The following is a 23,665-nucleotide window of genomic DNA, read 5'->3' as shown; positions in this document are numbered from 1 at the left end:
TGGAGGGATTTGAAAACAATGATGAGAATTTTGAAATTGTGGCGTTGCTTAACTGAGCCAATGTAGGTCAGTGAGCACAGGGGTGATAGGTGAGCGGGACTTGGTGTGAGTTAGGACACGTGCAGCCGAGTATTGGATCACCTCAAGTATACATAGGGTCGAATGTGGCAGGCCAGCTAAGCGTGCAATGGAGTAGCCAAGTCTAGAGGTAACAAAGGCATGGATGAGGGTTTCAGCAACGGATGAACTGAAGCAAGGGCGAAAATGGCCGATGTTACGGAGGTGTAAATAGGCGGTCTTAGTTATACTGGCGATAATGTGGTCGAAAGGTCATTTTTGGGTCAAATATGACACTAAGGTTGCGAACCATCTGCTTCAACCTCAGGCAGCAGTTGGGGAGAAGGATGGAGTCACTGGCCAGGGAACGGAGTTTGTGGCGGAGACTGAAAACAATGGCTCGATCTTCCCAATATTTAATTGAGCAGATATTTTCTTCAATCAGAACTGGATGTTGGACAAGCAGTCTGACAATTTAGAGACTGTGGAGGAGTCGAGAGAAGTAGTAGTGAGGTAGAGCTGGGTGTCATCAGTGTACATATGCAAACTGACGCTGTGTTTTCAGATGATGTCACAAAGGGGCAGCATGTAGATGAGAAATAGGAGAAGGCCAAGGATAGATCCTTGGAGGACACCAAAGGTAATGCTGTGGGAATGGGAACAGAAGCCGTTGCAGGTGATTCACTGGCTACGATTAGATAGATAAGAATGGAACCAGGCAATGCAATCCCATCCAGCTGGACGACGGTCGAGAGGCGTTGGTGAAGAATGGAGTGGTCAACCGTGTCAAAGGCTGCAGATAAGTCAAGAAGGACAAGGAGGGATAGTTTACCTTTATCTCAGTCACAAAGTTGTCATTTGTGACTGATTAGAGCAGCTTCGGTACTGTGGCAGTCTCGGAAACCGGATTAGAGGGATTCAAACATGGAGTTGCGGGCAAGATGGGCATGGATTTGGGAGGCAACAACTTTGTAGAGGAAAGGGAGGTTGGAGATGGGGCAGTAATTTGCAAGGAAGGAGGGGTCAAGGTTTTTTTTTTGAGGACAGTGGTGATGACGGCAGGTTTGAGGGAGAGGGGGACAATACCTGAAGAGAGAGATCTGTTAATGTCAGCAATTTTATAATCTCTCCCCATTTAAATAATTAGCATTTTTATTTTTCCAACCAAAGTGGATAACCTCACTCTCCCACATTTTATATATATATATATATATATATACTCCATCTGCCAAATTTTTGCCCACTTACGTAACCTATCTATATCCCTTTGTAGATTCTTTGCATCCACCTCACAACTTGCCTTCCCACCTATCTTTGTATCATCAGAAAATTTGGTTACATTACACTCGATCCCTTTATCCAAATCATTAATATAAATTGTAAATAGTTGAAGGCCCAGCACTGATCCCTGTGGCACACCACTAGCTAAAATTTGCCAACCTGAAAATGACCCATTTATCCTGACTCTGTTTTCTGTTAGTTAACCAATCCTATATCCACGCGAATATATTACCCCAACCCCGTATGCTCTTATCTTGTGCAGTAACCTTTTATGTGGCACCTTATCGAATGCTTTCTGAAAATCCAAATACACAACATCTACTGGTTCCCCTTTATCCACCCTGCTTGTTACATCCTCAATTATAAACTTAAATTATAGACTCCAGTCCTGGAGTGAGATTTCAACCTGCGACCTCCTAACTCAGTTGAAAGTGCCATTGTGTTAAGTCAATAAATAGTCATAGCTACCAGCAACCAATGGTCTTAGTTAATTAAGAATTTAAGTCTACTTTCTCGAGTTTGATGGCATCAGTTACTCACTTAAGCAGTCTTATGTGAGTTGAATCATTGCCTTCTATCTACTTGTACAATTGAGTAATCTAAGGATGTAACAGAAGCCTCTCTTGTTATCTGGACTGGATATTTGTATATTTCGCACATGTAGTACAACCATTTAGTGAGACCAGTCTTGATGCGAATTGTTAAGCTACTTTATTTCCCATCAGGTGAACAAACAAACATACAGAGCAGCAGTTATGAACAAATTCACTTCGTTTCATCTGTAGAATTTGTCTTTGCATCATAATATAAAAATAATGAACACATTATAAGAACATAAGAACAAAAGAAATAGGAACAGGAATAGACCATACGGTACCTCGAGCCTGCTGCACCATTCAATAAGATCATGGCTGATCTGATTATGGACTCAGCTCCACTTCCCTGCCCGCTCCCCATAATCCCTTATCCCCTTATCATTTAAGAAATTGTCTATTTCTGTCTGAAATTTATTCAATGTCCCAGCTTCCACAGCTCTCTGAGGCAGCGAATTCCACAGATTTACAACCCTCTAAGAGAAGAAATTTCTCCTCATCTCTGTTTTAAATGGGCGACCCCTTATTCTAAGATCATGCCCTCTAGTTCTAGTCTCCCCCATCAGTGGAAACATCCTCTCTGCATCCACCTTGTCAAGCCCCCTCATAATCTTATACGTTTCGATAAGATCACCTCTCATTCTTCTGAATTCCAATGAGTAGAGGCCCAACCTACTCGACCTTTCCTCAAAAGTCAACCCCCTCATCCCCGGATTCAACCTAGTGAACCTTCTCTGAACTGCCTCCAAAGCAAGTATATCCTTTCGGAAATATGGAAACCAAAACTGCATGCAGTATTCCAGGTGTGGCCTCACTAATACCTTGTATAGCTGTAGCAAGACTTACCTGCTTTTATACTCCATCCCCTTTGCAATAAAGGCCAAGATACCATTGGTCTTCCTGATCACTTGCTGCATACTATCGTTCTGTATTTCATGCACAAGTACCCCCAGATCCTGCTGTACTGCAGCACTTTGTAATCTTTCTCCATTTAAATAATAACTTGCTCTTTGATTTTTTTCTGCCAAAGTGCATGACCTCACACTTTCCAACATTATATTCCACCTGCCAAATTTTTGCCCACTCACTTAGCCTGTCTATGTCCTTTTGCAGATTTTTTGTGTCCTCCTCACACATTGCTTTTCCTCCCATCTTTGTATCATCAGCAAACTTGGCTATGTTACACTCAGTCCTTCTTCCAAGTCATTAATATAGATTGTAAATAGTTGGGGTCCTAGCACTGATCCCTGTGGCACCCCACTAGTTACAGTTTGCCAACTTGAAAATGAACCATTTATCCCGACTCTCTGTTCTCTGTAAGTTAGCCAATCCTCTATCCATGCTAACATATTACCCCCAATCCCGTGGACTTTTACCTTGTGCAGTAAATTTCTTTGTGGCACTTTGTCAAATGCCTTCTGGAAGTCCAAATACACCACATCCACAGGTTCCCCTTTATCCACCCTGTTCGTTACATCCTCGATGAACTCTAACAAATTTGTCAAACATGACTTCCCCTTCATAAATCCATGCTGACTCTGCCTGACCAAATTTTGCTTTTCCAAATGTCCTGCTACTGCTTCTTTAATAATGGACTCCCAACATTTTCCCAACCACAAATGTTAGGCTAACGAATCTATAGTTCCTGCTTTTTGTCTGCCTTCTTTTTTTAAATAGGGGCTTTACATTTGCAGTTTTCCAATCTGGTGGGACCTCCCCGAATCCAGGGAATTTTGGTAAATTACAACCAATGCATCCACAATCCCTGCCGCTACTTCTTTTAAGACCCTAGGATGCAAGTTATGTTATGGTACAACATTTCAGTGCGTCATTTTGCTTGAGTTAAAGCTGATTTTCTAACTTCTCTCTCCAATCTTTTGCTGCTTGTGCAGCATCCTGTTCCTGTTGTGGTGGTGCTTTATTCTCTGCCTGTTCACATGCAGAAAGGTTTTTTTTTAAACTTCCAACAGAATGGATGTGAATAATTTATCGATTCCGAAGTTAAGTTATACTAATTATTTGCAGTCAATGAGGAAATGTCAAAGGTAGATCATTAGCATCTTAACGACCTACTGTCTCGTGTACTCCTTTTATGCACTAGGCTTAACAAACAACATTTAAAGCAACAATTTTCCCCCAAATCCTTTGTTAAACCTGATCAAAATATTCTTCGCCATGAAGTTACTAGCAACTAGTAATTTTTGTTCAAGGCAGAAGCTGATCGTCAATTGTCTCTGTTCCCATCTTTTCTGAAGGCGCTGACCCATGCTGGGTGTGATTCACTGTGCTTTTTCAAAGTGGCTAATTTTCAGTTGGGCAGTGAGAGAGAGTGTGTTGGCAGGTTATTTGGGGGACGGAGCAATCGCAGCCTAGCTTGATCCTTCCCTCCACTCCCTTGAAATTCACAAACACAACAGCCAGCGGGGATCATTTGATATTGCTAATTTTCCAGTCCATCGCCCAAGTGTACTGCTTTCATAGAAACATGGAAACATAGAAAATAGGTGCAGGAGTAGGCCGTTCGAGCTTGCACCGCCATTCAATGAGTTCATGACTGAACATGCAACTTCAGTACCCCATTCCTGCTTTCTCGCCATACCCATTGATCCCCCTAGTAGTAAGGACTACACCTAACTCCTTTTTGAATATATTTAGTGAATTGGCCTCAACACCTTTCTGTGGTAGAGAATTCCACAGGTTCACCACTCTCTGGGTGAAGAAGTTTCTCCTCATCTCGGTCCTAAATGGCTTACCCCTTATCCTTAGACTGTGACCACTGCTTCTGGACTTCCCCAACATTGGAAACATTCTTCCTGCATCTAACCCATCCAAATCCGTCAGAATTTTAAATGAGATCCCCTCTCATTCTTCTGAATTCCAGTGAATACAAGCCCAGTTGATCCAGTCTTTCTTGATATGTCAGTCCCGCCATCCCGGGAATCAGTCTGGTGAACCTTTGCTGCACTCTCTCAATAGCAAGCATGTCCTTCCTCAAGTTACGAGACCAAAACTGTACACAATACTCCAGGTGTGGCCTCACCAAGGTCCTGTACAACTGTAGTAACACCTCCCTGCCCCTGTACTCAAATCCCCTCGCTATGAAGGCCAACATGCCATTTGCTTTCTTAACCGCCTGCTGTACCTGCATGCCAGCCTTCAATGACTGATGTACCATGACACCCAGGTCTCATTGCACCTCCCCTTTTCCTAATCTGTCACCATTCAGATAATAGTCTGTCTCTCTGTTTTTACCACCAAAGTGGATAACCTCACATTTATCCACATTATACTTCATCTGCCATGCATTTGCCCACTCACCTAACCTATCCAAGTCACTCTGCAGCCTCATAGCATCCTCATCGCAGCTCACACTGCCACTCAACTTAGTGTCATCCGCAAATTTGGAGATACTACATTTAATCTCCTCGTCTAAATCACTTTTAACATCCCTACTGCCCTCCACCGGAAACCATTTAACTCGCAGCAAACCAAGTATTAAGCTTCGAACCCGATTCTTACTATGTTTCATACATTTGTTGTGATGGTAAAGTATGAAATCTGGAATAATTTCTTGATTGCAGTTAATCTTATGCCATTGCTCAGTGCGTTGAAGAATTGAACATTTTGTAATGTAAGGTGGTTAGGCTCTGTGACATGTGTCCCGTCACCATCCCAGCAGAGTCTCTCTCCCCCTGCCCCCCCTCACTTCTCTTTTGCTCTGCCTCGCCACCATTTAACATGTAAAACATATTTTTCCACTTGTTCTGACTGCTCTTACTCTCCTATGTTATTTGTTTCTCATGTTTGTTTCTACACCTCCCCATCTCTTCAATTTCCTCCAGCATTCACACTGCCACATGTGTCAGCCTTGACTCAGTTGTTGCACACTTGCCTCTGAGTCATAGGTGTGGGTTGAAGTCCCATTGCAGAGACTTAAGCACATAATCTGGGCTGACACTGCACTACTGAGGGCATGCTGCACAGTCGGAGGTGTACCATCTTTGAGATAAGACATTAACCATTAATAATTTTAAATCTGAGGTCAATAGATTTTTGCAAGACAACTGGGTATAAAAGAATATGGAGGAAAGGCAAGTGGATTAAATTAAGATACAGATCAGCCATGATCTCATTGAATGACAGAACAGACTCGAGGGGCTGAATGGCCTACACCTGTTCCTAAGTTCCGAAACCTAGGCCCAACTGTTCTCCAAGGTGGACGTTAAAGATCTCAGGACACTATTTTGAAGAAGAGCAGGGTGCTATGCCCGGTGTCCTGGCCAATATTTTCCATCAACCAACATCACTTTAAAAAAAAAACATTGTTAACTGGTCATTATCTCATTGCTGTTTGTGGGAGCTTGCTGTGCCTAAATTGGTATCTGTGTTTGCAACATTACAATAGTGACAACATATCAAAAGTACTTAATTGTCTGTAAAGCGCTTTTGGGACGTCCATGAAAGGCATCACAAAATGCAAATTCTTTGTTTTGTCGCATGGAGAAATTGAAGGGAAGAGATAAACACAAGAATAACATAGATTGGGTGGATGATGGCTATTGGGAAAGTGCAGAATAGTGGACCAAAGTAGTCTGAAGATAGAAAAAGAAACTCCAACAGGTAGACACTGCACGCTTGGGGGAAAGCAGAGAGAATGATGGTCACACAGTGAATCATTTAGAATTGCAGACCCATCAGCGGATGTGTATCTCTTGCAGATTCCAGGATGTCTAGTTGGTGTTGATTGATACCTGCATGGTCATAGCCTATTGGACAGCAAGATAAATATTAGATGCTTTTTGCTGCTTTTTAGTTCTCCTTTTTTGCTGCGCTGTTGGTGTCTTTCTCACAAGATAAAGCTGTTTTCGATCCAGAAATGGGTGCTGCATACAAAGTGCATGCTCCGAACCGGGAGGCCTGTAGCCAGCCTGAAATTGGGCCTTGGGTCTCATTAACATTATTTGGCCGAGCTGCCGATGCCTGTCACGCCTTCACTGGCAGCTCGCCCATTTTACTAGGATGAATGTCGTACTGTTTGTCTACCACTTGTAGTTTAACTATGCTTTTACAGAAATTGGCAAAACTGCTAAAAACAGAGGCTGTGGGGCTGGTTATTTTAACCTTCAAGTGCTTTCTAACTGCTTTAAATTCCAGAAATTGTGCTTTTAAAGAATTGCATTTACTATTGAATGAAGCAGGGTCTACCATCATAACTAAATTGTTTTCATTGTATTTGAATTCTTTAAATCAGAATGATTAGTTTTATTTTCTTAAAGTATATGCTTTATACATTTATTTTGGAGGGTTGTGAATTTCCTGCTCATTCAGTTGAAAGAAACATTTTCATAATGTTTACATCCCTGTTTTCAGAGCAGGAAGAATACATGTTCAATTAAGGATAAATGTCCATCCACACTAACCTAACTCAAGAACGTCTTATACTACATTTCCATTTTTTATGTCATTTCTTTGTATGAGATTCAATTCATTGCTAAACTGTGCACTGATCGCACCAATAAGAATTGGTTTGAGATTGTCCAACTTCATTTCACTTAGCCCTTACAGCTGTCAGAGGGAGCAAACTTAGGTCCTTCAGTTCTGTGCTCAGTTAAATCCCAAAGATGATAGAACTCTCGGGCTAGACTTTCGGCAACATTCCGTCCATTTACCATTAAGAAAGCCATTACCGCCCATTTGATGCATAAACTGGAAACTAATACCCAGTTACCGCCAATATAACGCCGGCGGTAAATTTGTCAGTGTGTTGCTGCCGGCGGTAAACTGTACCGCCCGTCCATTTGTTTTTGCTGGTTTTCCTAACACTTAAACATGCACCACCCTATTACCGCCCAAATTACCGGCGGGCGCTAAATTCGGCAATTCTCCCAAATACCACCCATAATTACTATCGGCACTAAATTCGGCAATTCGCCCAAATTACCGCCGAACTAAAATACCGCCCTGAAAAAGCTGCACTCACCTGATCTTAACTCTGCGGTATGGACGCCACGTTTTAAAATGGATGAACTTGAAGAAAAGGCTGCTTCAAGTTGGTGGGAGCATTAAAATCATCCCTGAATGGATTTTAAGGGTGTTTGAAATCAATGCTCATAATCTGAGGATATTATAGTCTATCTGGATTAAGTTTTTGGGTGTTTAAGGAAAATTGTATAATTTATGTGATAGTTTAGAGGACTTTTAAAGGAATGGGGCCTGCAATTTCTCTGCCAATATTGCTGACAAATTACATGTTGCAGAATAGAGCTGGAAGAAGGTGCATTGAAGAGCATTATGTGCCCAAAGAGGTGGCAGATTGCTGAGGAGAAGGAGGCCTCACCCCCAATGTATTTACAGGGAGAAGCAGTCATACCTGGACCTGTCCAATACAGTGTATGTTAGAAGGCTGCGCTTCCGAAAGCAGGTCATCAATGAGATATGCCAGCTCATTAAGGGAGACCTGCAGTCTACCAGCACCATCAGAAGGTTAAGGTGACTGTGGCACTTTCATTCTATGCATCGGGCTCCTTTCAGGCATTAGCTGGCGACATATGCTGCATCTCTCAGCACGCTACACAATGCTGCATTTGGCAGGTGACGAGAGCGCTTTACGCACGAAGGTTTGACTTTATAAACTTTCCTATGACCAGGGAGGTACAGAGGGCTTGGAGTTTTTTGAGAATAGCAAACTTCCCGAAGGTCCAGAGTGCAATAGACTGTACACACATCGCCCAGCAAGCACCTTTAGAGGATGCAGAGGTGTTTTGGATCCGAAAGGGATTCCACTCCCTGAACGTGCAGCTCATTGTCAACCGCAAGTAAATAATCATGGCAGAAAATGCTAATTTTTCAGGGAGCATTCATGATGCGCACATCTTGCGTGAAAGCACTGTTTCCAACCTCCAAGATTCAGCCACAAGGTCGATGCTGGGTGACAAAGGATACGGCCTCGCCACCTGGCTCTTGACCACCCCTCCGTAAGCCCCAGACAGATGGCGAGCATCGATACAATAACAGCCACATAGCCACATGCAATGTAGTCGAAAAGACAATTGGAGTGCTGAAGCAGCGCTTCAGATGCCTGGACCACTCTGGAAGCAGCCTACAATACCACCCTGAGCAGGTCGCGGAGTTCATTGTGGTGTGTTGCATGTTGCACAACTTGGCAATTGCCACAGGGGACTGCAGGACCACCTCACGATAGAGGGGATGAGGCAGAGGAAGAAGTGGAAGAGGAAGGGGAGGAAGAAGGACGAGAAGTCTGGCGAAGAAACCATGACACCACCTACCCCTACACCGCAGGAGAAGCACCGTGGTAGTTACACAGCTACAAAACTGTTACACCAGCAGCTCATAAATGAACGCTTTGCTTGAACGGTGAGAGTTAGGTTTAAACCTTGCCTGGCCTTTGTTTGCAACCCTTGTATTGATTGTTAACCCCTCATTTTGTGAAAGTGAGTGAGACACTGCACAATAATTGTTAAGTTGAATAAAATATTTTATACATTTTGAAAAATGATCTTTTGAAATGAAATAAATTAATAAATATTTTACAACAAAATGTAAACAAAATATGGGTAGAGCTGCAGAATACCAAAGGGCAAAAAACGTTAGTGGGAGTTGTGTACAGACCTCCAAACAGTAGTAGTGATGTTGGGGAGGGCATCAAACATGAAATTAGGGGTGCGTGCAATAAAGGTGCAGCAGTTATAATGGGTGACTTTAATATGCACATAGATTGGGTTAACCAAACTGGAAGCAATACGGTGGAGGAGGATTTCCTGGAGTGCATAAGGGATGGTTTTTTAGACCAATATGTCGAGGAACCAACTAGGGGGGAGGCCATCTTAGACTGGGTGTTGTGTAATGAGAGAGGATTAATTAGCAATCTCGTTGTGCGAGACCCCTTGGGGAAGAGTGACCATAATATGGTGGAATTCTACATTCGGATGGAGAATGAAACAGTTAATTCAGAGACCATGGTCCAGAACTTAAAGAAGGGTAACTTTGAAGGTATGAGGCGTGAATTGGCTAGGATAGATTGGCGAATGATACTGAAGGGGTTGACTGTGGATGGGCAATGGCAGACATTTAGAGACCGCATGGATGAACGACAACAATTGTACATTCCTGTCTGGCGTAAAAATAAAAAAGGAAAGGTGGCTCAACCGTGGCTATCAAGGGAAATCAGGGATAGTATTAAAGCCAAGGAAGTGGCATACAAATTGGCCAGAAATAGCAGCGAACCCGGGGACTGGGAGAAATTTAGAACTCAGCAGAGGAGGACAAAGGGTTTGATTAGGGCAGGGAAAATGGAGTACGAGAAGAAGCTTGCAGGGAACATTAAGACGATTGCAAAAGTTTCTATAGATATGTAAAGAGAAAAAGGTTAGTAAAGACAAACGTAGGTCCCCTGCAGTCAGAATCAGGGGAAGTCATAACGGGGAGCAAAGAAATGGCGGACCAATTGAACAAGTACTTTGGTTCGGTATTCACCGAGGAGGACACAAACAACCTTCCGGATATAAAAGGGGTCGGAGGGTCTAGTAAGGAGGAGGAACTGAGGGAAATCCTCATTAGTCGGGAAATTGTGTTTGGGAAATTGATGGGATTGAAGGCCGATAAATCCCCAGGGCCTGATGGACTGCATCCCAGAGTACTTAAGGAGGTGGCCTTGGAAATAGTGGATGCATTGACAGTCATTTTCCAACATTCCATTGACTCTGGATCAGTTCCTATCGAGTGGAGGGTAGCCAATGTAACCCCACTTTTTAAAAAAGGAGGGAGAGAGATAACACGGAATTATAGACCGGTCAGCCTGACATCGGTCGTGGGTAAAATGATGGAATCAATTATTAAGGATGTCATAGCAGCGCATTTGGAAAGAGGTGACATGATAGGTCCAAGTCAGCATGGATTTGTGAAAGGGAAATCATGCTTGACAAATCTTCTGGAATTTTTTGAGGATGTTTCCAGTAGAGTGGACAAGGGAGAACCAGTTGATGTGGTATATTTGGACTTTCAGAAGGCTCTCGACAAGGTCCCACACAAGAGATTAATGTGCAAAGTTAAAGCACATGGGATTGGGGGTAGTGTGCTAACATGGATTGAGAACTGGTTGTCAGACAGGAAGCAAAGAGTAGGAGTAAATGGGGACTTTTCATTATGGCAGGCAGTGACTAGTGGGGTACCGCAAGGTTCTGTGCTGGGGCCCCAGCTGTTTACATTGTACATTAATGATTTAGACGAGGGGATTAAATGTAGTATCTCCAAATTTGCGGATGACACTAAGTTGGGTGGCAGTGTGAGCTGCGAGGAGGATGCTATGAGGCTGCAGAGCGACTTGGATAGGTTAGGTGAGTGGGCAAATGCATGGCAGATGAAGTATAATGTGGATAAATGTGAGGTTATCCACTTTGGTGGTAAAAACAGAGAGACAGACTATTATCTGAATGGTGACAGATTAGGAAAAGGGGAGGTGCAATGAGACCTGGGTGTCATGGTACATCAGTCATTGAAGGCTGGCATGCAGGTACAGCAGGCGGTTAAGAAAGCAAATGGCATGTTGGCCTTCATAGCGAGGGGATTTGAGTACAGGGGCAGGGAGGTGTTACTACAGTTGTACAGGACCTTGGTGAGGCCACACCTGGAGTATTGTGTACAGTTTTGGTCTCGTAACTTGAGGAAGGACATGCTTGCTATTGAGAGAGTGCAGCAAAGGTTCACCAGACTGATTCCCGGGATGGCGGGACTGACATATCAAGAAAGACTGGATCAACTGGGCTTGTATTCACTGGAGTTCAGAAGAATGAGAGGGGATCTCATTTAAAATTCTGACGGATTTGGATGGGTTAGATGCAGGAAGAATGTTCCCGATGTTGGGGAAGTCCAGAAGCAGTGGTCACAGTCTAAGGATAAGGGGTAAGCCATTTAGGACCGAGATGAGGAGAAACTTCTTCACCCAGAGAGTGGTGAACCTGTGGAATTCTCTACCACAGAAAGGTGTTGAGGCCAATTCACTAAATATATTCAAAAAGGAGTTAGGTGTAGTCCTTACTACTCGGGGGATCAATGGGTATGGCGAGAAAGCAGGAATGGGGTACTGAAGTTGCATGTTCAGTCATGAACTCATTGAATGGCGGTGCAGGCTAGAAGGGCCGAATGGCCTACTCCACCTATTTTCTATGTTTCTCTGTTTCTAAAGCAACCAATTAACAGCAACAAGATTGAAAACATTAAACCCACAATGCCTAGTCAACAATTTTTCAGTTTAAAAAAAAAAGACCCACACACGCCGCCCCCCCCCCCCCCACCACCAACAGTCAACTATTTTTGAATAAACTCTTCCCCCGTGCCCCCCCCCCCCCTCCAAATCTGGCAAAAATTCTACCTGCGGCCACCATTCCCACCGCCTTCCCCTCCCCACCTTATCCCCAATGGTTTTTTTTCCCCATTACCCCTGCTGGGTTGGAACCAGTGCATTGTGCAGCAGGGCACCTTGAGCGCTGCTGCTGTGGGTGGGGTGGGGGGGGGCGGGGGGGAGAATCTGGAGCAGTGGAAGGGTCTGAAGACCTGTCTTCGAAGTCAGAAGTATTAGTATGCTCCTGACTCCCAGGTGCTGTCGGCATTGGTGGTATGACACCTTGGGATTCAGCGCCACAGACAGATTCCAGCGTTTGCCGCATGGCATCGACGGAATCGGCAGTTCACCGCAGTCAGTGCCACCATGTCCTGCGATTGGCGTGCTGACTGCGTGGTGATGATTCCGGCTCGGCCAACAATAGCCTGGAGGAGCTCTCGACCAATGTCGATGCTCACCCTCGACAGTGCAACCATGTCCAGGTCGACGTCTGCCTGTCTTCAAGCACGCCTCCCCTGCCGAATCAGCCTCTGTGAATTTAGCACCGGGGCTGTAACACTCATGCCGTGCTGCATACTCCTTGGTCCTGCTACTTCCTCAGAGCCGAATCCATAAAATACGCTGAGGAAGAGGTGGGCGCAGGTAGAACGGACCCTTCGGTCCCCGCTCCCGCGATAGGAAGCAATTTTTTTCTGCAACGATGACAATAGCATGGTATAAGCTAATTGCCCAGGTACTAGTACGAAGCACACAGATAGATATCCACAATTACTCACCCCAAATGCCTTTCAACAATATCCCATTAATGCACCGTTGGAATCCAAGTGATGCATGGTGAACACATCTTAGTACAGGAAAATAATGTAATAACATTGTTGATAGTAAATGATGTGTGACACCAAGATTAACAATGTGGCAGATTTACATTTGAAGTAATGAGTCAGTGCATGATTAAAGTTATTACTTACTGTTGCGGCCAAAACAATGTCGTTCCAGCGCTGGCGGTACTGGACTGGCCCCCGACGGACCGTTTTCTTTTATTCTATCAAAACCGAGGACACCGCCTCCGCAATCTCTGCCCATATTCGCTGGTACATAGCCGGGGTTGGTTTCCCACGACCACCCCGGGTCACTTGTGTCCAATGTGCCTCCACTTCGTGGACCAAGGCAGCTTGGGTATCTTTGGTGAAGCATTTTGCCGCCTTCCTCCCTCGTACCATAGCTCCACCATTAACTGATCCTCATTATCCATTATAATTGACTTTTATCTTTTTATTAATAAGAAACTGAGACGAGTGATTTCTCCTGGAATGAATGAGAACAAACAGGCAGGCAGTCTTTTATCTCTCTCTCTCTCTCTCTCTCTCTCTCTCTCTCTCTCTCTCTCTCTCTCTCTCTCTCTCTCCCCCATCCCTTCCTCATCTGCGCATGCGTGGGGTGACCTCTGACCCCGAATCGCGGGAAAAAGAAAAAACAACGCGCATGTGCAGTAAGACTGTTGCCAAGGACGCGGCCTTACACGAGAAAAAATATCACTCCCGCCCAAACACTACCACTACCGCCGGGGGGAAAAAAGCCGAAACTAGTGGCTTTGGGTCGTGGCGGTATTGAAAAGTCGAGAAGTGTATACCGCCGAGATATGGGCGGGAGCGGTAAAAGTGGAAAGTCTAGCCCAATGTTCTTTCCTCTGCACCATCAGGTTATCTATTATCTTAAATGGTCATTGTTCATTATCATTATTTAGTGTCTAATTACTAGAATGTCATAGCTTCAATTGCAGAACCCTTGATAAATACAAGCGTTTAGTGTCTTATTACTTTGAATCATCTCAAAGTTCCACTTAAATGATCATTTTAGAAGTCATGACTGCTCTGTCAGCAAATGAGGCAGTCATTCCGTACCAACAGTGTTCCACAAATAGCAGTTACAAGAAATTAGTAAAGAAATTGTACAGGAGAAATTAATGGGACTAAAAGTCGATAAATCCCCTGAGCATGAAGGCCTACACCCTAGAGTTTAAAAAGAAGTAGCTACAGAGATAGTTGATGCATTCATTTTGATCTTCCAGAATTCCCTAGATTCTAGAATGATTCTGTGGATTGGAAGGTAGCAAAAGTCACCCCGCTATTCGAGAAAGGAGGGAGAGAGAAAACTGGAACTATAGATTACTTGGCCTGACATCAGTAGTCGGAAAAATGCTAGAATCTATTATTCGGTACTTGGTAACAGAGCACTTAGAAAATTATATGATTGGGCAGAGTCAGCACTGAGTTATAAAAGGGAAATTATATTTTGACAAGAGTTTTTCTGAGGTTGTAACTAACAGTCAATAAGGGGGAACCAGTGGATGTAGTGTATTTGGATTTTCATAAAACATTCGATAAGGTGCCACACAAGAAGTTATTACACAAAATTAGGGCACATGGGATTGGAGGTAATATATTATCATGGATTGAGGATTTGTTAACAGACAGTAATAGAGTAGGAATAAATGGGTCATTTTTGAGTTGGCAGGCTGTAACTAGTGGGGTACCACAATGATCAGTGCATAGGCCTCAGCTATTCACAATATATATCAATGACTTAGATGAGGGGATCGAGTGTAATGTATTCAAGTTTGCTGCTGATACAAATTTAGGTGGGAATGTAAGCTGTGGGCTGGACACAAAAAGGATGCAAAGGGATATTGACAGGTTAAGTGACTGGGTAAGAACATGGCAGGTGGAATATAATGTGGAGAAGTATGAAATTATCTACTTTGGTAGGGAAAATAGAAAAGAGGAATATTTTTTAAATGGTGAGAGACTAAGAAGTGTTGATATTCAGAGGGACCTAGGCATACTTGTACACGAATCACAAAAGTTAACCTGCAAGGTTAATATTACAAAGGAATTGAAGTATAAAAAATAAAGTCGTCTTACTGCTAGTATATAGGTCCTTGGTGAGTCCACACCTGGAGTACTGTATACAGTTTAGGTCTCCTTGCCTAAGGAACAATATCCTTCCCCTCTTAATCCCCTCTAAATCTCCTTCCAATTACTTTAAATCTATGCCCCCTGGTTATTGACCTCTCTGCTAAGGAAAATAGTTCTTCCTATCCACTCGATCTCGGCCCCTCATAATTTTGTACACTACAATTAAGTCTCCCGTCAGCATCCTCTGCTACAAAGAAAACAATCCCATCGGTCTAATCTTTCTTCATGGCTAAAATTCTCCAGTCATGGCAACATCCTTATAAATCTGCTTAGTACCCTCTTTAGTGCAATCATATCTTTTTTGTAATGTGACCAGAAATCGTTTCCCTTTATTTATAAACCCTTCATGATTTTGAACACCTCTATCAAATCTCTTAGCCTTCTCTGCTATTAGGAGAACAATCCCAGCTTCTCCAGTCTATCCATGTAATTGCAATCCCTCATCCCTGGAACCAGTCTAGCAAATCTTTTTCTTTCTCATCGTCTTGTTATTAAATCAACATTACTGTGCCAATGTGAGAGAAACAATTGGGGAAAAGTTTGTTTTTAGACCCAATTGGTTTTTTGGTTATATAATTTCCTTTTCACTTTGTTTTCAGGGAAATACATGCAAATGATGAATATCCTGAAACCAATTGCTTTTGATGTAATCCACTGTATGTCACAACTATTTGATTATTACCTGTATGCTGTATATATGTTCTTTGGGCGGGAGGACATGGTAAGTTCTAAAATTTACATTACTTCTAATAAAATATTGCTATTTGTAGTAGGATATGTTGTATATTGCAGATAAATAACAATACAGAACCAGACTTGTTTACAACAGTTTAGACCATACCAGTGAAATACCTTTTAAGCATCTCTGGCCTCAACCCCAACAACCTTTCCAATTTGGCTCTTCAGGCTAGAGTTGCAGCATCTTGGTGTATTGCTTTATCCTGACGTTCCTCTCCCATATATAATCCGTTCGTAAGACTGCTTTGTTTACCTACAAAACACCACCAGTCTCTGCACCAAAAACAGTAAACAGATACTCAGTAGGTCAGGAAGCCGAGTCTGCTGAGAAAACATGAGACCATTAGTGTTTCAGGTATAAAACCATTTTTTCAGAACTGAGAGATTACAGAAGAATAGGATTCTACACACAAAGGAAGAAAAGACATAAAATGAGCTGTAAAGTGCTACAGTGGGAATCAGGAATTGGTTAAAGTGCAGCAGTGAAATGCATAGGAGATAAAATAAGGCATAATGAGAGAAAGCAAAGACATATGTAGGACACTGAGCGTGCGTGAAAAACTAAAGCCTCCAGCAATTCATCCTCCGATACTCTTCCCTTCAAATAGCTTCTGGACTTCGCTCACCCACACCTGTCTCTGAACTTGGACAATAGTTTGCTGCTGCTCCATGACGACTCCACCCATCCTACGTCAACTTATCTCACCACAGGACCTCTGACTTTAACTCTGGACTCCCTCCTATTGTCTCCTCTCTATTCCCAGTCTACTACCAGGATATATGTATCCTAATAAATGGAATGTAACCAGGCCTATAACTTGAGTTTTCCGTGTCCATTCGTGTGCGTGTTTTAGCTGCCACTTTAGACGCGAGAACATCACTTCTATTTCCACTTTTTTCTCTTTTTTTTACTGCTTTTCTCTTTAACCCTCCTGGACCTCTCTCTCCTGTCATCATGCCTCCTTTCATTTTTCCCTCTCGGGTAGTCTGTCCACCCAAATCCCTACACAACCCTGCAGCGCTCCTCAACCTTCCTGCTGCCACCCCAGGCTTGACTCCCTCTTAGATGAGCCAAAAACTTCACTCTGCCCCCGGAATCCTCCGAAGAACCCATTGAGACACCCGAAGCTGATTCCTTGCAAGCAGAAACCCCAACTGCCCCATCCTACTCTCTTGCTGACTTTCCCGCCCATCACGCCCACAAGTGGCTAATGTTGCCAATCTCTTTGCTGTCCAACTCACTCCTCCCAGTGCTGACCCTATGAACTCTGCCAGTGGATCAGCCATCACCGACCCCTTCCACCTCTCCCTCCAGAATGTGAGTTCACTTGTGAACAAGGCCCTTGCCATCCATGCGCTTATCATGGATGCTTGCATTGATATCATGGTCTTGACGGACACCTGGCTGAGGGGTGATGGCACGTTACCCTTAAATGACACTTCCCTGCCCAGCTATAATCTTCCACCACTTGCCCCACCTAGACCGTTGCGGTATTGGTGTGGCTCTTATAACCAAATTACACCTGGGTCTGTCCCTCTACTCCTCTGGTACCTTCTCCTCCTGTGAGCATCTCACCTTGTTCCACCCTCTCGCTTCCCATTTAAAATCTCATTTTCTTCCACCCACCCACCCAAGTACTACAACATTTTTGCATGTTGATATATTCACTGCCTTCCTCCCTCAGCCTCTGAGTGACTTCTCATCCTCTGATTTCAACCTCCATCTCAATTCATCATGCTCTAAGTTCACTGCCCTCCTATTCTCCCTTAATCTCTCCCTCCATATAAACTTGCCTACCTATTTACACAGCCACCCCATGACCTTGCCATCTCATGTGGTCTCGCTTCTCCCATCGTGTCAATCACAGGCCATCTCTGATCACTTTCTTTTATCACTCTCCACCAACAATCCCCTTTTCCCCTCCCAACCCTATTTCCTTCTCTATCGTCCCTGGAAAAAAAAGCTCTTTCAAATCACTTAACTGAACTTTCAAAATCTCAACTGTCTAGCCTTTGGCCCTCCATTAATCACAGCATTTCTGCAGCATCAATCTGCTCAACCTCACTCTCAATTCCACTTTTTATGCCCTCGTTCCCATGAAAACCATCACACTCTCACCCTGGCCGTTCCACATGGTACAACCCTCATCTCCAGTCCCTTATGTCCAAGGGATGCAGACTTGAACGGATATGACTGAAATTGATTTAACCATTCACCGCCAGATCTGGCTGGACCGCATAAAGCGCTAGCGGGTCCCACTATCATCCTGCAAAGATAATCCCGGGCTTCTTTTCTCTATTGCAAACTGTCTTCTCCCTTGTAGAATTTCTGGAAATAGAAATATTGATCACTGTAATTGGTTATGCATTCCAAGGGCCAAATTTTTGTGATATTCCCTGCTCACACAGTTTTAAACCACCAAAAGACCAAAAACATGGCTCATATATCTCTCAAATAATATGCGTGTACATAATTAACAAGCATAAAACAGCACACACTTGTCGGAAACACATCAATTAAACATCCAAGACAAGACTACAAAGGGTTAAACTGCTTTTAGTTCTGCCAACAGAAAAGTGGGTGGAGCTAAAACAAACATAACAGACGTTTTCTTTAAAGACAGACTATCAGACAAAAGGAACGCTGTAACTTAAACATTCATAGTCAGGAAAACTTCCACACTTTAACACACACTTTCATGCAAACTGAAATTCCAGCATCTTTTAAGGTTTAATTCTCGAATTTTATTTTTCTCGGCACAGAAGCTGGTAGCTCCAATGACGGTTTCAACTTCCCGTTTATTTTTTTGCCTTTTGAACTGTCATCTCAGCACCTTGTTCCCTAATTCCTTGTTTTTTTCCTTATTTGCTGAGTTCTCAGATGGGTTGGCATGCAGCTTAGATCTTTTTCCCTCTCCAGCTCCCATTGTTACTCTTGCTGTTTATGCTTCTCTCGCCTATTCGTGTCTAAAGTCTCCGCATTGCGAGCAGAGGTGGATTGCATAAGCCAATATACACTTCCCTTTGTCCAGTTTAAATTTACTCTCGTCAATTTGACTCTGGACCCAACCGACCGGTTTTCAGTCGTGTCACTTTCTGGACTTGCAAGCAATGAAACCAAGTCAGTGGCAGGGAGCACCTTCCCATATTCCTTGTCCCTGGCATGGTCTACATTTGTCAGGTTAGCCATGCTTAGCAAATCGATCACTCAATTACCAGTAGGCGATTATTCCTGCATCCCTGAAGGTTTTCCTTTCTGGATCGCTAGGTTAGCTAGCTGGACAGTGGATCCTGAATAAAATGCTTATTAATAGTACCGTCAGTCAAGACCTGTGGTTGCCAATTTGTAGAGTTTCTGGGTCATTGCCAGTTAACCCTTTCAATCCTAAGTTCCAAAAGATTCGACTTGACCTGTATTGGTTACAGTAATTATATTTTTTTCAGTGTATGAGAGACTTGATACATTGCAGCATCTGAGCAGTAATTAATCAAAACACAAACAAGCTTTATATTACCCCTTATGCCTTGGATAGAAGATGTGATGTCCACGAGTCCACCCATGTTGGCCCAGGCCTCTAGGCTCACTCATCCGCTCGATGTGACCCGTGTCAGCCCTCCACCAACCCGAATCCCTCCTTGGTTCGTCTGGTGGATACTCTCAAGGTCTTTGCCGAATGCATCTACAACCCAAGTGTCTGAGGGCTCCCTTCTTATAATCTTCATCTCATTCAAAACCTATGGCGTCCTCCTGAATCAATCAATGGCCCACATCCCAAACTCAAAATCCAAACATAAAGATGACACATACTCAGCATCTTGGTTTACGCAGATTCTAGTCTATATCCTTGCATCATCTGTTTTTGACCAAGACTCATACCTGGGGTAGATACGACAATACAAAAGCAACATGTCTCTATAGTAGCCATGTTTTTTGCTGCGAAAGGCCTATGTTTTTAATGCCTGCAGCTATCATAACATTCCAACACAGTGGCAGCTACTCCTGACCTTTGCTTCGCAGGCAAGCTGCATTCTATTTGACAATGGCAATTCTCTTTCTCACTCCAGGCCATCTGGTTACAGCTTATTCACAGATTTTTAATCACAAGAAAAGGGGTTACATATCATAGAAACATAGAAAATAGGTACAGGTGTAGGCCATTCGGCCCTTCGAGCCTGCACCACCATTCAATAAGATCATGGCTGATCATTCCCTCAGTACCCCAATGCTGCTTTCTCTCCATACCACTTGATCCCTTTAGCCATAAGGGCCATTTCTAACTTCCTCTTGAATATATCCAATGAACTGGCCTCAACAACTCTTTGCGGTAGGGAATTCCACAGGTTAACAACTCTCCTGAGTGAAGAAGTTTCTCCTCATCTCAGTCCTAAATGGTTCTGGACTTCCCAATCATTGGGAACATTCTTCCCGCATCTAACCTGTCCAGTCCCGTCAGAATCTTGTAAGTTTCTATGAGATCTCCTCTCATCCTTCTAAACTCCAGTGTATAAAGGCTCCCAGTTGATGCAGTCTCTCCTCATCTGTCAGTCCCACCATCCCGGGAGTCAGTCTGGTGAACTGTCGCTGCGCTCCCTCAATAGCAAGAACGTCCTTCCTTAGATTAGGAGACCAAAACTAACACAATATTCCAGATGAGGCCTCACCAAGGCCCTGTACAACTGCAATAAGACCTCCCTGCTCCTATACTCAAATCCCTTAGCTATGAAGGCCAACATACCATTTGCCTTCTTCACCGCTTTCTGTACCTGCATGCCAACTTTCAATGACTGATGAACCATGACACCCCAGTCTCGTTGCACCTCCCCCTTTCCTAATCTGCCGCCATTCAGATAATATTCTGCCTTCGTGTTTTTGCTCCCAAAGTGGATAACCTCACATTTATCCACATTATACTGCATCTGCCATGCATTTGCCCACTCACCTAACCTGTCCAAGTCACCCTGCAGCTTTTTAGCATCCTCCTCACAGCACACACCGCCACCCAGTTTAGTGTCATCTGCAAACTTGGGGATATTATACTCAATTCCTTCATCTAAATCATTAATGTATATTGTAAAGAGCTGGGGTCCCAGCACTGAGCCCTGCGGTACTCCACTAGTCACTGCCTGCCATTCTGAAAAGGACCCATTTATCCCGAGACTCTGCTTCCTGTCTGCCAACCAGTTCTCTATCCGCGTCAGTCAGTACCTTACGCCCAATACCATGTGCTTTGATTTTGCACACCAATCTTTTGTGTGGGACCTTGTCAAAAGCCTTTTGAAAGTCCAAATACACCACATCCACTGGCTCTGCCTTGTCTACTCTACTAGTTACATCCTCAAAAAATTCTAGAAGATTTGTCAAGCATGATTTCCCTTTCATAAATCCCTGCTGACTTGGACCGATCCTGTCACTGCTTTCCAAATGCGCTGCTATTTCATCTTTAATAATTGATTCCAACATTTTCCCCGCTACTGATGTCAGGCTAAACCGGTCTATAATTCCCCATTTTCTCTCTTCCCCCTTTTTTAAATAGTAGTGTTACATTAGCTACCCTCCAGTCTATAGGAACTGATCCACAGTCGATAGACTGTTCGAAAATGATCACTAATGCATCCACTATTTCTATGGCCACTTCCTTAAGTACTCTGGAATGCAGACTATCAGGCCCTGGGGATTTATCGGTCTTCAATCCCATCAATTTCCCTAACACAATTTCCCGCTTTATGAGGATATCCTTCAGTTCCTCCTTCTCACTACACCCTCGATCCCCTAATATTTCCGGAAGGTTATTTGTGTCTTCCTTCGTGAAAACAGAACCAAAGTATTTGTTTAACTGGTCAGCCATTTCTTTGTCCCCCATTATAAATTCACCTGAATCTGACTGCAAGGGACCTACATTTTTTTTCACTACTCTTTTTCTCTTCACATATCTATACAAGCTTTTGCAGTCAGTTTTTAATGTTCCCAGCAAGCTTCCTCTCATACTCCTATTTTCCCCCTCCTAATTAAACCCTTTGTCCTCCTCTGCTGTATTACAAAATTCTCCCAGTCCGCAGGTTTGTTGCTTTTTCTAGCCAATTTATATGCCTCTTCCTTGGATTTAACACTAACCCTAATTTCCCTTGTTCGCCACGGTTGAGCCACCTTCCCCGTTTTATTTTTACTCCAGACAGGGATGTACAATTCATAATATCACATACAACTCAGGTTGTTATCATTGCATACAATTGATGACTACATGCTTCTACATTTAATTCTTACACATGTTTATAAGATTCTAATGGTTATAAGATACCAAAACAAGTATTCAAAAAATCAACTAACCATGATAATCTCTCAATTCCTTTGACTCTTATCTCAGTCTTCGGAATTCCATTAATTCTTTCATCTGTTCCCACAGACATCTGCTTTTATCAATGTTTGTTGAGAGCATTTATTTTGAAATTTTTGTCAAGTGAGGCCCAACGTCTCGGTTTTTTTCATCTTAAGATCTAATTGGGTCTACCCAGGGCATATTACAACAGGGTTTACAAATATGATTAAAAGTGCAGCAATAACACAATGAAACCTTTAAACTACAATTAATAATAGAATCAATTGATTTGGTATAGGTTAGTTAATAAGAGAATATAAAGACAGAGACTTCCCAGGAACCCCGCATCCTCTGGACCTGATTGCTCCACCCTCACTTCCAACAACAAGTGCGAGGAGCTCAGGGACATCTTTGTCACTAAGATTGAGACCATCCGTTCAGCTGCCTCTGCCACTTACCTCCCTTCGAGCCCACTGGGCCAAAATTCTTCTGAGGTTTCCCCATGCCCTGGCCCTGAACGCGCATCATTCTCTAGTTTCTCTCCTATCTCCCCTCATGCCCTCTCCAAGCTTATCTTCTCCACAAGACCGACCTCCTGCTCCCGCATCCCTATTCCCACTAAACTGCAGACCGCCCAGCTTCCCTTTCTGGCTGAAATCGTTAATGGTTCTCTCTCCTCAGGTACTGTCCCCCTTTCCTTCAAATCCATAGTCATTACCCTTCAAAATACCAACTCTTAACCCCTCCGTCTTTGCAAATTATTGCCCCATCTCCAATCTCCCTTTCCTCTCAATTCTTTGAACATCTTGTTACCTCCCAAATCTATGTCCATCTTTCCCGGAACTCCATGTTTGGATACCTCCAATCAAGTTTCCTCCCCTGCCACAGTACCAAAACGATTCTCATAGAAATCTACAGCACAGAAGGAGGCCATTTCAGCCCATCATGTCCGCACCGACTAACACAGAGCCACACGGCCCTCGGTCTGCAGCCCTGAAGGTTACCTACAAATCTATGAACAATGGCGGAAAGGAAAGAGCATCCGGCCCAACCAGTCCACCCCACACAACTGCGATATCCCATGCATTGCAACATTTTACACTCCATCCCAACAGGAGCCATGCGATCTCTTGGGAGAGGCAAAAAAACAGATTAAAAACCCAGGCCAATTGGGGGAAAAAATCTGGGAAAATTCCTCGCCGACCCATCCAGGAGATCACTCTGGCCGTATTCGATTCCCTGAAGTACTTACCATTGTATCTGCGCCAGCCAACAAGAGGTTATCCAGTCTAATCCCACTTTCCAGCTCCAGGTCCGTAACCCTGCAGGTTACAGCATTTCAAGTGCCCA

At 43.6% G+C, this 23,665-nt stretch overlaps 1 protein-coding gene across 1 annotated transcript in view; it reads left to right on the top strand.

The window, feature by feature from the left end:
- The window catches only part of vps50 (VPS50 EARP/GARPII complex subunit), a 351,039-nt gene that overhangs the window by 239,228 nt on the left and 88,146 nt on the right, over positions 1-23,665 (top strand). The window contains exon 21 of the mRNA XM_070881083.1: positions 15,863-15,984. Coding sequence (XP_070737184.1) covers positions 15,863-15,984 — 122 coding nt within the window. The remainder of the gene's footprint in view (positions 1-15,862; positions 15,985-23,665) is intronic.

Source organism: Pristiophorus japonicus, chromosome 5 (genome assembly GCF_044704955.1).
Source record: "Pristiophorus japonicus isolate sPriJap1 chromosome 5, sPriJap1.hap1, whole genome shotgun sequence".
NCBI lineage: Eukaryota > Metazoa > Chordata > Chondrichthyes > Pristiophoridae > Pristiophorus > Pristiophorus japonicus.
The sequence above is the reverse complement of the archived record's forward strand: the minus strand, read 5'-3'. Positions and strand labels throughout refer to the sequence as shown.